We start from the raw sequence: 13,956 nt of genomic DNA on the forward strand, positions 1-13,956 counted from the left end.
TTAACAAATATCAATAAAGCACCAACAGCATATCAATCGTCATCATCGTCCAATTTTATTAATAACATATTTGGATTGTTACATTTTTGTGGGTTTGAAATATTTGCTTCAAGATGGAACAGTGTGTGTGTGTGTGTGTGTGTGTGTGTGTGTGTGTGTGTGTGTGTGTGTGTGTGTGTGTGTGTGTGTGTGTGTGTGTGTGTGTGTGTGTGTGTGTGTGTGTGTGTGTGTGTGTGTGTGTGTGTGTGTGTGTGTGTGTGTGTGTGTGTGTGCGCGTGAGACAGAGCGAGACGGGAATAACGAACTGGAACTGTAGTGTGTGAGTTCTCTCATTGGCTGCAGAAGTGGACGTCAGCACCTTTCACTACTCCAGTGTTACCCCTCTAACCTCTGGCTGTAAAGGAGAAACAAGTGTTAAAGTAGCTCTGAGGAGAGTAAACTAACCTCCAGCGGCATCCTCTAACCTCCACACGGCATAAAAGAGGAGTAAAAGCGGACGCCTTTATTACAGACACCATCATTACAAGTCATTACTCGGATGAACGTTTTCTTCCTTGAAGTAAAAGGATTTTGTGTTTGGTTCTGAAATGGCAGTCTGGTTCGAGTTTACCGCGCACATGCTTTTTCTAATGCTAGGTTGTTATCTTGGAACTTTGGAGGGTCGGACCTCGAGCCGAACCCCATGGGGCTTGCAGGGACAGGGCAGCGATGGAACCGATTCTCCGTTCGACCGAGACAGAGCTAATCAGGATGTGGTCTCACAGCACATGTACAGGCTATATGAGAAATACAGAGATCTGAAACGACTCAGAGAGGGAAACACTGTCAGGAGTTTCAGAGCCAGCCAAGGTGAGTGTGACTGTGGTATGGCTGTCTATGATGCTGGACAGGAGAATTAATGTAGATCAATTAGTAATACCCTCAACTCTGATATATGACCTAAATTCTCAGAGTATGTCTGTCCTCAGAGGGAAAGGCGCTGATGAGATAGGCATGGAGAGAAATGCAACGTGCATAGGCGGTGCTTTCACTCACAAAGTTATGATGAATTAATGGTTATATTATATAACAACCGAAATGTCTTTATGTTTTTCAATAATATCAATGATGTACTGCCCCCCCCCCCCCCCCCCCCCCAACTCCCTTCTAGTAGGCAACCTAATTAATTGAAATAGCCAACATCGGGCTGAAAAAAGCCGACGCATGTGGTCAGACACCCCAAATAGGTAGGATTGTTTTGGAACCTTCTGAGAATGCCACAGTGCTTTTTATGATGCACTTGGGCAGATCTGTATGAGTCGCTTCAGCTGTAGTGTGATCCTGCTACAGCTCCAGCCGCAGATGCGCAAGAATGTGTGTAGAATTCGCCCCCAAGTGGAGCCCAGCTGCCGCACTGGCCACTGACAACAATGCGGTAACTAGGAGACAGGCGGACACCAATAATGCACCATATCTATTTTCCTATAAAGAGGCCACTTTATCCTGGGCTGGAGTGTGAAGGCTTAGCATGCATTGATGCCATTTTTCTGTGGTGTTTTTTTATGAACAAAACAGGCCCACATTGACTTAACATTTTGTTTAATTTATTTTACCTGTATTTTATCAGGGAGTCATACTGAGACCAAGGTCTCTTTTACAGAGAATCCCTGAATTAAATCAATTACAGAAAATATGCATCAATATGCTTTTTAAAAGACAGCTACTTTTAAGCATTATGGACGTATGCTTAAATCAGTTATTTTTATGCTCCCTGGAGAACAACATATACTTAGTTTTACCTGCATTCAATACAAATTTTAGGTCAATAAAGTTTTTCTATAGTAAAATGAAGACAAAAATGGTCAACCGTGGGGGTAATAGCATATACAGCAGTATCATCAGCATACAGCATGCAGGTTAAAAAATTGTTAATGGAAACAGTAAAAAGTACAGGACCCAGAATCAACCCTTGTGCGACACCTTTCGTAATATCCAGGAAACCTGATTTAACACCATCAGTAGATATACATTGAGTTCTATCTGTCAAGTCATTGTTAAACCAGCTACATGCATCCTGGTCTAGGCCAACTGAGGAAAGCCTCTCAATTAGCAGTGAGTGATAAAACTGTATCGAAAGCCTTTGACAGGTCAAGGAAGATCAATGTTGTCTTTTATCCATACAGGTAACCACATCATTTGTAACTAGGAATGTGGCCGAGAGAGTGCTATGACCTGGTCTAAAACCTGACTGATGTACAGTACATTTAAAATACATTTCAAAGATAAGAAATATCTTAGCTGAGAATTAATCAAGGTTTCTAATATTTTAGCTAGGCAAAAAAGTTTAGAAATAGAGGGGGAAATTATTTAGGTCGAAAGGGTCACCGCCTTTGTGAAGGGGGAGTACATGGGCCACCTTCCGAACCTTGGGGATGATACCAGATATAATCGTCAGGTTAAAAATATTGGTTAACTATTCAGCAATCAGGGGGGCAGAGAGCAGCAGTAAAAATGGATCAAGAATGTCCTCCCCAGTGGAGTTTTTTTGACATCAATCTTAAGCAAGGCATCTAGCACATCACAGATAGTCAATTGTTGAATTGGAAAAAAAGATTCACTAGAAGTTGGCAGGTTAGACGTTGAGTCAGCCATAGGCGGGCAGAGGGGGGAGCAGTCTATTGAATGAAAAGGGTCAATTAAACCACCGTTTATCTCAAATAAAAAGCCTGCCGAAATAAAATTGTGATTCCACTCTTCTCAGTTATGATGCCAGAGTCAGGCAGAACTTGCTTAGGCAGGGAAGAAGAGGAATTTGTACGCTTCAGTGCATTTACTGTTTTCCAAAATGTTGAAAGATCACCAGCAGAGTCATAGATAGAGCTCAAAAAGTGGCTTGGTTTAGCTTTTTTAATCAAGATACTACGTCTGTTTCTCCATTGTCTGAACGTTTACCAGTCCACTACACAGTTTTCCTTGCTTTGGCCCAGGTCTGATATCTCATCTGAATGTGCTATGATAGCTCTGAAAGAAAACCAAGGGTAAGATCTATCTTTGACTCTGAATTGTTTAAAAGGGGCATGTTTATCTGCCAGAGGAATAAATATAGAGGATAAATGTTCTAGAGCAAAAAACGTTTTACAATGTCTCTTCTTAATTAATTAAACAAGGATTAGTATTTTGCTGTTTTGTAAGGTCGGGGGGTTGTGGAGGCCAGGTCATCTGATGCACTCTCCTTCTTGGTCAAATAGCCCTTACACAGCCTGGAGGTGTGTTGGGTCATTGTCCTGTTGAAAAACAAATAATAGTCCCGCTAAGCACAAACCAGATGGGATGGCGTATCGCTGCAGAGTGCTGTGGTAGCCATACTGGTTAAGTGTGCCTTGAATTCTAAATAAATCACAGACAGTGTCAGCAGCAAAGCAGCCCCACACCATAAAACCTCATATTATCTAAGCATTTGAATTTCCCACCGTAAAGTATGGAGGAGTTTCCATAGTTTACGGTGGGAAAACACATGCGTAGATCATCCGTTCACCCGCACCGCGTCTCACAAGACACGCTGGTTGGAGCCAAAAATCTCAAATTTGGACTCCAGACCAAAGGACAAATTGCACCGGTTTGATGTCCATTGCTTGTGTTTCTTGGCCCAAGCAAGTCTCTTCTTATTATTAGTGGTTTCTTTGCAGCAATTCGACCATGAAGGCCTGATTCACACAGTCTCCTCTGAATAGTTGATGTTGAGATGTGTCTGTTACTTAAATTCTGTGAAGCATCTATTTGTGCTGCATTTTCTGAGGCTGGTAACTCTAATGAACTTGTCCTCTGCAGCAGAGGTAACTCTGGGTCTTCCTTTCCTGTGGAGGTCCTCATGAGAGCCAGTTTCATCATAGCGCTTGATGGTTTTCGCGACTGCAAATGTTCCACGCACCAGCACAGTCTGCAGTCCAGAGCCCCCAGCGACGGTCGGCAGTCCAGAGCCCCCAGCGATGGTTGGAAGTCCAGAGCCCCCAGCGACGGTCGGCAGTCCAGAGCCCCCAGCGACGGTCTGCAGTCCAGAGCCCCCAGCGACGGTCGGCAGTCCAGAGCCCCCAGCGACGGTCTGCAGTCCAGAGCCCCCAGCGACGGTCTGCAGTCCAGAGCCCCCAGCGACGGTCGGCAGTCCAGAGCCCCCAGCGACGGTCGGCAGTCCAGAGCCCCCAGCGACGGTCTGCAGTCCAGAGCCCCCAGCGACGGTCGGCAGTCCAGAGCCCCCAGCGACGGTCTGCAGTCCAGAGCCCCCAGCGACGGTCGGCAGTCCAGAGCCCCCAGCGACGGTCGGCAGTCCAGAGCCCCCAGCGACGGTCTGCAGTCCAGAGCCCCCGGCGACGGTCGGCAGCCCGGAGCCCTTGGCGACGGTTCCTGGGCCGGGGCTTCCGGCGACGGTTCCCGTTCCGGAGCCCTGGAGCCTCCATTGACAGTTCCCTGTCCGGAGCCTCCGGCGACGATCCACGGCCCGGAGCCACCGTCGACGATCCACGGTCCAGAGCCTCTGGCGACAGTCCAAAGTCCCCGGCGACAATCCACGATCCGGAGTCCCCGGCGACGATCCACGGTCCCGAGCCATCTGCGACGATCTACTGTCCGGAGTCGTCTGCGACGATCTATGGTCCGGAGTCCCCAGCGATGATCCACGGTTTGATTCACCCAGCGATGATTCACAGTCCGGAGCATCCGGCGACGACCAGTGGCGCCACCGAAGTTGGCGGCGCTACGAGCAGAGCAGGGTCTGCGTCCCTCACCGGAGCCGCCACCAAGGGTAGATGCCCACCCGGACCCTCCCCTATAGGTTCAGGTTTGCGGACGGGGTCCGCATCTTTTTGGGGGGTTACTGTCACGCCCTGACCTTAGGCATCCTTTTAATTCTCTTTGGATAGGTCAGGGTGTGACTAGGGTGGGCAATCTATGTTTTCTATTTCTTTGTTGGCCTGGTATGGTTCCCAATCAGAGGCAGCTGTCTATCGTTGTCTCTGATTGGGGATCATATTTAGGCACCCTTTTCCCACCTGTTGTTTGTGGGATCTTGTTTTTGTGTAGCTGCCTGTGAGCAGCCCAGAACGTCACGTTTCATTTTCTTCTGTTTGTTTTTGGTGAGTTGCATATTTATTAAACATGTGAAACTCTAAGTACGCTGCGCCTTGTTCTATTCATTCAGACGATCGTGACATTAATGTCTTAAAGTAATGATGGACTGTCGTTTCTCTTTGCTTATTTGAGCTGTTCTTGCCATAATATGAACTTAGTATTTTACCAAATAGGGCAATCTTCTGATCCCCCCCCCCCCTACCTTGTCACAACACAACTGATTGTCTCAAATGCATTAAGAAATATAGAAATTCCACAAATCAACTTTTAAGAAGGCACACATGTTAATTGAAATGCATTCCAGGTGACTACCTCATGAAGCTGGCTGAGAGAATGCCAAGAGATTGCAAAGTTGACATCAAGGCAAATTGTGCTTTTTGAAGAATCTCAAATATAAAATATATTTTGATTTGTTTAACACTTTTTTTGTATACTACATGATTCCGTATGTGTTATTTCATAGTTGTGGTGTCTTCACTATTATTCTACAATGTAGAAAATAGTAAAAATATAGAAAAACCCTTGAATGAGTTGCTGTTCTAAAACATTTGACCTGTAGTATATATGGCCACTCCTCTCCCTATCTAGAATCTGTCACATCTAAATATATTAGAATAATTTACTTTGAAGTCTTCATCAGATACAGAACCATTGAACCATGTTTAGGTCCATTAGACCAATCCCATTGCGAGATTTAAAGTCAGAGGGGTATATTCAGCTCATTCCCATAAGAGCTAACAGGCGTAGGGTTATCTGCAGCTGTTTGTTGAATAAGTTGAGACTTTGCCAAGGTCCTGGGCCAACCACGTGAGAGCAAAGTAGTCTGAGCATTTGACAAACCTCCCTTAATTCGCTGGATGCAGTCGCTGGGGCGGGACCTGGGAGAGCAGTGTTGGCAGAGCTCAGTCTACCTGGATGAAGCTCCCGCCAAAGGAGTGGCTGTTGGTGCTCAATTCTGTGTGTGCACAGGAGGCCTTGGTGTGCCTCCTGTTGCAGGGTTGGGCTGCCATTGGGGGCAGGAGTGTCCCAGGCCTTTCCTGGGCATGGGAGTAGGGAGGGAGGGTAACCAAAACTAGTCTGGGAGGGAGGTTGTGGGGGTAATTGAGGAGGGTGGTGTGGAGGGCAGTGTGGCTGGCAAAGCTCCAAACTCTCAACATATGAGGGCTGATGATGTGAATGATACATAGTGTGGACTGCATCATGTGGTGCACTACCCTCAACAGTGTTTTTCCAGACCCGAGGGTAGTGGTCGGTGGTGGGTAGAGCTGGGCTGAGTTGAGGTGGGCCTGGTCGGGTAGAGCTGTTCAGTGATTGGTCAGGTCATGTAGAGCTGTGCTGTGCTGTGATGGGCCGGGTCTGGTAGAGCTGTGCTGAGGCGAACCAGGTCTGGTTGAGCTGTGCTTTGATAAGCCAGGTCTGGTAAAGCTGTGCTGAGGTGGGCCAGGTCTGGTTGAGCTGTGCTTTGGTAAGCCAGTTCTGGTAGAGATGTGCTGCGATGGTTCAGGTCTAGTAGAGTTGTGATGGGCCGGTTCTGGTTGAACTGTGCTGCGACGGACCTGGTGTGGTTGAGCTGTGCTGCTACGGACCTGGTCTGGTTGAGCTGTGCTGAGTCAGACCTGGTCTGGTTGAGCTGTGCTGAGTCGGACCTTGTCTGGTTGAGCTGTGCTGCTACGGACCTGGTCTGGTAGAGCTGTGCTGAGGTGGGCCAGGTCTGGTTGAGCTGTGCTGAGGTGGGCCAGGTCTGGTAGAGATGTGCTGCGATGGTTCAGGTCTATTAGAGTTGTGATGGGCCGGTTCTGGTTGAGCTGTGCTGCGACGGACCTGGTCTGGTTGAGCTGGGCTGCGACAGACCTGGTCTGGGTGAGCTGTGCTGCGACGCACCTGGTCTGGTTGAGCTGTGCTGTGACGGACCTGGTCTGGTTGAGCTGTGCTGCGACGGACCTGTTCTGGTTGAGCTATGCTGCGACGGACCTGGTCAGGAAGAGCTGTGCTGCGATGGACCTGGTCAGGAAGAGTTGTGCTGCGACGGACCTGGTCAGGAAGAGCTGTGCTGCGACGGACCTGGTCTGGTTGAGCTGTGTAGCGACGGACCTGGTCTGGCAGAGCTGTGCTGCGACGGACCTGGTCTGGTTGAGCTGTGCTGCGATGGACCTGGTCTGGTTGAGCTGTGTAGCGACGGACCTGGTCAGGAAGAGCTGTGCTGCGATGGACCTGGTCTGGTTGAGCTGTGCTGCGACGGACCTGGTCTGGTAGAGCTGTGTAGCGACGGACCTGGTCAGGTAGAGCTGTGCTGCGACGGACCTGGTCTGGTTGAGCTGTGTAGCGACGGACCTGGTCAGGAAGAGCTGTGCTGCGATAGACCTGGTCAGGAAGAGTTGTGCTGCGATGGACCTGGTCAGGTAGAGCTGTGCTGCGAGGGACCTGGTCAGGTAGAGCTGTGCTGCGATGGACCTGGTCAGGTAGAGCTGTGCTGCGACGGACCTGGTCTGGTTGAGCTGTGTAGCGACGGACCTGGTCTGGCAGAGCAGTGCTGCGACGGACCTGGTCTGGCAGAGCTGTGCTGCGACGGACCTGGTCAGGTAGAGCAGTGCTGAGGCAGGCCTGGTCCCGGCACACAGTTCCGGGGAGAGAAGTGGTGGAGGGTGGTGGGGGGTTGCTGGCTTTTCTCCGATCTCTGTTAGGCACCGGGTGCAGGTCTTAAGGAGCATCTGATTTGTCTCGGGGAGTTGGTGGCTGGTCTGCTACTCCTGTGGGGTGAGGTGGACTGGCCACCCAGAGCAACATCCTTTAACGGCCTGGCGAAGGTGGGGACTGCCTCTGTACAGGTGTACATTGTCATAAAGACCGTCATAAATCTCTCCTTTGGAGCAAGGTAGATATTACTGTCTTTGCAAGCGGGAAGATGGTGGACGCCCTCTCTATCACTCCCCTTAGTGATGTGGGAACCCTCTGCTGGTCCCTGCTGGTCCCTGTGTGAATGATTTTTTGGCTTGGAGAGCTAGGCTGGGCCACAGTCAAGTGCTCCATAAGCTCTCTCTGTTGTTGGGCACTTTGACACCTTTTTATTTGGAAAAGTTGTATTCTCTAATTTAATCGTTCCATTTGAGTCCATCATTAATATTATGTCTGGTTTCTCGTCAGGTCTATGGAGGATGGCAGGAGTGATGGGAGTAATTACAGGCCGTGAGATGGGGATGGAGGGGGTCAGCTGTGTTGGTGCATTGGTTGGTTGGGTTGGTTGGGTTCGTTGGTGGGTTCTGATTCAGCTGTTGGCCTGGTCCAGGGTTTTTGTGGGACCCTTTGTAGAGTGGATGGTGGCGGCTAAGAAATTCCTGCCTTAGTTCATATAGCTCGTTCTGCAGGTTGTGCATGTGGCTGGCGTTGACTGTGCCGGATAGTGCCTCTCTCCGTCTGCACACTGCCACCATGAGAGCCGAAACATCCTGACAGCCTAACTGTCGTCTTCAACATTGTTCATTGCACACGGCAGCTCCCGGATCCCATCCCTATGCTGACGCCCCAGGCTGATCTCCTCCTCTATAAGATGCTGTGGTACTGCAGGTGTCGCGTGTGAGAGAGGCGTGCTCAGGGCTGTGTCTGCTCCAGGCGAGGGAGGGAGGGAGAGGGACACTGGGGACTACATACCGAGGCACAGAGGGAGTGAAGGATGTTGTAGGTAGTGACAGTGGAGATGTTTTAAGTTCAGCAACAAAAGGTTTTATTTGGTCGAGCTAGTGGTCAAATTGATCCAGACTGGCCTCCGAACCTTGAACCATCACAGTACCGTTATTATATATATATCAATGTTGCATTTGGGGGTGGAATCAATATACAGTTGCCTCAGTGTTCTGTTTTCTGACATTTTAAGATCATTATTTGGTCTTGTGGAGAACGGTGTGCCAAGCATTAGGATCGTCAGAAGGTCTCTTTTTATTTCTTATTTCCTTGTTCGCTTTTTGGATGTCTGCCCTCAGAGTCTCTGGAGATTCCCTTTGCAATTTCTTTTAGGCTTTTTTTCAGGATTCGCATTGGCAAGGTCTCTGAAATAATGCGTAGGGAATGCATCCATCTTCATCTCCATATGGACCTCTTTAAACGATGCACGCTTCTCTAGAATGATGTGCATGTTCCCATTGATGAGCGCACTTGTTTAAGTAATGCACCTATAGATACATTCTCTCTGCACAATGAAACAGCATATTACACATAGATTAAGATACTTTCTCAAGGTTCAGAATGTTTCACCGCATCAGCCTCCTTTCCAAGTGCTCTTCCGCTTGTTTTTTTGTTCATCTGAATGCTTCTTTCCCTATCAGGCCTGAACGATCCTCCAGAAATCCCTTAGAAATCCTTCCGCTTTCTCCCCCAGGGGGTTTTGTGTTTGTTTACCTCTGTCCTAATTCTTGTGGTTGTCCTTTTGTTGGGTTTATAGTCGTCCTATCCCATCCCTTCCTTGGGTTGCCTGATGATTCATCAGTTGAGTCTTGCAAGAACCAAGTCGATCGATCTCTCAAAATCTCTCCTAACCATTTGCACAAACGAACGTTCCCCTAGATGAGCAGAACACAGCAATGCACTAAAATAACTCAACTGTTCACATATAATATAAAAATGTCAATTTAAGGAGGAGCTCTTCTTTAAGTGGTTATCAGATATCATAACACACGTTGGGTTTTTTTAAACTGCAGAGGCCATGTAATCTAAGGAGATATGTAAGGGAGTTTTGACAACAACAGGAGATCTGTAAAAACATTAGGTTAGTGTATTGGTGCTTGGCAGACAGTGAAGGCTGTATTAGTGGCTTAGGGGAAGCTTTGGAGGAAACTGAAATAAGCGTTTCCATATGCCTGAGGCTGGATACAGAGTAATGTATATCTCTTAAGTCACTCCATACATCCGCAGACGCATATACAATGGACAATAAGTCTGCTGTTTGCCTAGTGTACATCATGAATATGTTATTCATGCCTCCCTCCCCCACTCCTCTGCACCCATCTCCCTCCCTCCCTCACTCACTCCCCCTCTCCTCTCCTCTCTCCTCATCCCCCTCACCCTCTCTCTTTCCTTCCCCATCTCCCTAACCCTTCCCCTCTCCTATCCTCTCCTATAACAGCCAGAGAACGATGGCTTCACTCTCCAGTCTGGTTCCACTCAAGGTTTCTTCCTGCCTAGGGAATCAATGTGCCTCTGTCTGCTCTTTAGTTGTTAAGGCCTGGGTCACTGTGAAAGACTATCTGAAGTAACACATTTCTCCCCCTGTAGACTCGTCTGACCAGAGGACGTTTTACCATCTGAACCTGACGTCTCTCCAGGACTCAGAGCTCATCCTCTCTGCCACGTTTCACTTCTTGTTCGACCGGTGCCCACGGCCAAGGGCCTGGTTGGGCAAACGCTACAAAATCCTGGCCTGTCGCTCTCTACACCTCCACCCTGCTCCCAACATCCACCTCTTCCTTCACTCCAACCCCTCTGGGTCAGGGTTCAATCCAGGGTCACAGGTGTCATTGTTAGGCAACGTGACATTTCACCCTAACCAGAAAGGGTTGTGGCAGATGCAGGACGTGACTGTGGCGATAAAAGAGGCCAGGGAAAAGGGCAGTCATTTTGTGTCGGTGGAGCTGGACTTTGGGCTGCAGTACCACAGACAGCCAGAGGACGCACTGTCGGGGGCCAGTCTACCTTATTTGTTGATGTATGCTGATGACCATGCGCTAGATGAGCCCAACAGTGTGGCACAGACTTTACAGAGGTATGGCCCTGAGGCTGAGGTGAAGGAAAATTCTTCTCACCCTTCTCGTCTTCCCCCTAAACAGGGGTCAAAGGGTCGTATGAGAAGGGGGGTACCATCCCACCCAGACTCCATCCAGAACAACGAGCTACCAGAGGTGGAGTACAGGCCTAGCGGATCCAGGAAAGATGACTTGTTTGAAACCGCCTACCACACCCTGAAACCTATCAATCCCAAGCCTGGGAGGAAGGAGAGGATGAGGAACGGCCAGGACGGAGAGGAAGAAGTGAAAGATGGGGAGAGGGATGGAGGGAGTCAATCGCCAGTTCTGAGCTTGGACGAGAGGACCCCAAAGAAGAGCAGCAATGGAGGGAGTAGGTTGCAAGACAACATTGAGGGAAGGAGTGATGGAAGAAACGATAGAGGGAAGGCAGGAGGAAGTAAGTCTCCAATGCTGAGTTTTGATGAGTGGACAATGCGCAAGGCGAAGAAGAGACAGTGGGGATCGGAGCCCCAGATTAGGAGCTGCTCTAGGAGGACACTCAGGGTCGACTTTGCCGACATCGGCTGGAGTGAGTGGGTCCTGGCGCCTGAAGCCTTCGATGCCTTTTACTGCGCTGGAACCTGTGGATTCCCCATGCCCAAGGTAAAGGCTATGAGTAGCCGGATTTGAACCCATGTGAAATCCAGTCTTTGGTAGCCTTCTGAGCTACAGACTCAATACATATGGCCAATGTTCGAGCACAGAGCAGAGCTTATGTAAGGCAGAGAGGACACATGACTGCGGATAATGTTTTTCTGGTTCTCAATTTGGAATTGCTCCATTGCTCCCAGTCTGATGATATGTCTACAACATTTATGAAATAGTATAAATCAGTAGATACATTACTGACCAGTGCGGACACACTTACATGTATGTTATGTTTTCCCTACTTGCACTTTATTAAATGAATAACCATTGTGCTCCTAAATCATAGATAGCTTTTATCAAGGCTAGTCTTCCTTCTTTAAAAAGGTTTTTTTTAAATGTAATGTAATTTTTCCTGTTGAATTATTGCAGGCATTGCCAGTTTTATTACAGGTATTGCCTCTACCTACATGTTCATATGAACTCAATTGCCTCAACTAACCTGTGCCCCCCGCACATTGACTGTACAGTATATAGCCTCGATACTATCATTTTATTGTTGCTCTTTAAATATTTGTTATTTTTAAATGTTCTTATTTATTTTTTACTTCAGTTTATTTGAGTAAATACTTTCTTAAGACTTATTTTTCTTAAAACTGCATTGTTGTTTAAGGGCTTGTAAGTAAGCATGTCACTGTAAGGTCTACGGCTCTGGTATTCGGCGCAATAAAATTGGATTTGATTCGAAGTTACAATGCTGTAACCTCTCTCTCTCTCTCTCTCTCTCTCTCTCTCTCTCTCTCTCTCTCTCTCTCTCTCTCTCTCTCTCTCTCTCTCGTCTCTTTCTCTACCTCACTGGCCCTTCCCATTCTCTCCCCGTTGCTTCCCTCTCTCCCAGGTGCTGCATCCCTCTAACCATGCAACGATCCAGAGTATAGTCCGTGCGGTTGGGATAGTTCCAGGGGTCCCAGAGCCCTGCTGTGTCCCAGAGAAGATGAGCCCTCTGGTGGTTCTCTACCAGGACGAGGGAGGTAACCTGGTGCTCAAGGTCTACCCCAGCATGTCTGTGGAGAGCTGTGCCTGCAGATAGACCCAAAGGACAGAGGGGAACAATGTTGGACAAGACAGGATGGAATGGCAGGAATTTAAAAGGAAAAAGGAAGAAAAAAAAGGTGAAGGAAAAAAAGACAAGAGATATATATATTCATAAACGGACGGATGAGTTGAGGTGTCTGTCCATCTCTTCGTCCCTTGTGTCCCTCAGGCGTTTGACGCTGAGATAGGTGAACGCAAAGAAGCGTTGAAGAAGCATGTTATCTGTCGTTGCAGCACCAGTCATGTCCTCCAGTAGCAGTAGACACGCGCCACCACAATATTCTCCACATCTACCATACCCTCGACAAAGCAGCATCACCACTTCAAGGACTACAGGTACTGAGAGAGCTCTCTCCCTCCAAACAACTTGAATTAAAATCGTTACGTTCAAAAACCAGGGCTGCTTGACTGGCGCTGTGTTTATTTTTAGTTTTTTAGGCACTGATCATGCGTACTTTCATATACCCATTACAGACAGAAGATGGGGCATGTTACCTGTAAAAAAAAATACCCTGAGTGTACAAAACACCTTCCTAATACTGAGTAGCTCACCCCCTCCTCTTTTCCATCAGAACAGCCTCAATTCCCCGTGGCATAGACTCGAGGAGTCAAAATCGTTCCACAGGGATGCTGGCCCATGTTGACTCCAATGGTTCCCACAGTTGTGTCAAGTTGTCTGGTGGATCATTCTCCATACAGACGGGAAACTGTAGAGCGTGGAAAAACCCAGCAGCGTTGCAGTTCTTGACACAAAGCGGTGTGCCTGGCACCTACTACCATAACCCGTTCAACAGCACTTCAATCGTTCGTCTTGCCTAGGGCAAGTTACGGTGACCATATTACCGCAACCGTGGCGGCGCGTCACGACCCCAGTCAAATTCCACGTTTAGTCGCGGTAATTAGGCCTACCAAACTAGTATCCTACCAAACTTGTCATTCGTATCACTCTGACGTCAACGCAATTGTTATTGAATATCAGGAGTATAACCTACCTGGCTGGTATGAAAATGAAACACAGGAAAAGCATCCGAAATTCTCTATTTAAGTGCATAGATGACATGTCATTTTTTCCCCTGCCCCTGTTTCCAGACTGGTGCATGATAATGGTCCATTCTAAATCAAAACAAATTTCACACATATAGTATTTAGTATATGTAAAGACAATATCAAATCAAGAATAGTCTGATGGGTGACAATATTAGCCTTGTGAATGATGCCCAGTCTGTGTACAGTAAAGGCAAGAAACAGTAGGGGTGTTTTGCGATTTAAAAAAATCATAGTCTCACACCTCATGTATGTTTTGATAAGGTTTGTATCACAACTAAAGTAACTTCTTAAAATGAAGCACATTAATTCGCTTCACACCGGGTGTAGAGCCTAACTGGCATACAAACACAACACGTGA

The 13,956-nt window shown here is 47.9% G+C and overlaps 1 protein-coding gene across 1 annotated transcript; it reads left to right on the top strand.

Annotated features, from left to right (window-relative positions):
* The first annotated feature begins 475 nt into the window (after positions 1-475).
* Positions 476-13,487, top strand: LOC124040823 (growth/differentiation factor 10-like). The gene is made up of 3 exons (XM_046357926.1): positions 476-849; positions 10,363-11,474; positions 12,355-13,487. The coding sequence occupies exons 1-3, from the start codon at positions 588-590 to the stop codon at positions 12,544-12,546; spliced, it is 1,566 nt and encodes a 521-aa protein (XP_046213882.1). The 5' UTR covers positions 476-587; the 3' UTR covers positions 12,547-13,487.
* Positions 13,488-13,956: the final 469 nt, after the last annotated feature.

This window comes from Oncorhynchus gorbuscha, linkage group LG08, assembly GCF_021184085.1.
Source record: "Oncorhynchus gorbuscha isolate QuinsamMale2020 ecotype Even-year linkage group LG08, OgorEven_v1.0, whole genome shotgun sequence".
Classification (NCBI taxonomy): domain Eukaryota; kingdom Metazoa; phylum Chordata; class Actinopteri; order Salmoniformes; family Salmonidae; genus Oncorhynchus; species Oncorhynchus gorbuscha.

Coding starts and splice junctions, on each gene's coding strand:
- LOC124040823 (XM_046357926.1), top strand. CDS start 588: ATGGCAGTCTGGTTCGAGTTTACCGCGCACATGCTTTTTCTAATGCTA. Junction 850..10,362: donor GAGTTTCAGAGCCAGCCAAG/GTGAGTGTGACT, acceptor CTCCCCCTGTAG/ACTCGTCTGACCAGAGGACG. Junction 11,475..12,354: donor GTGGATTCCCCATGCCCAAG/GTAAAGGCTATG, acceptor CCTCTCTCCCAG/GTGCTGCATCCCTCTAACCA.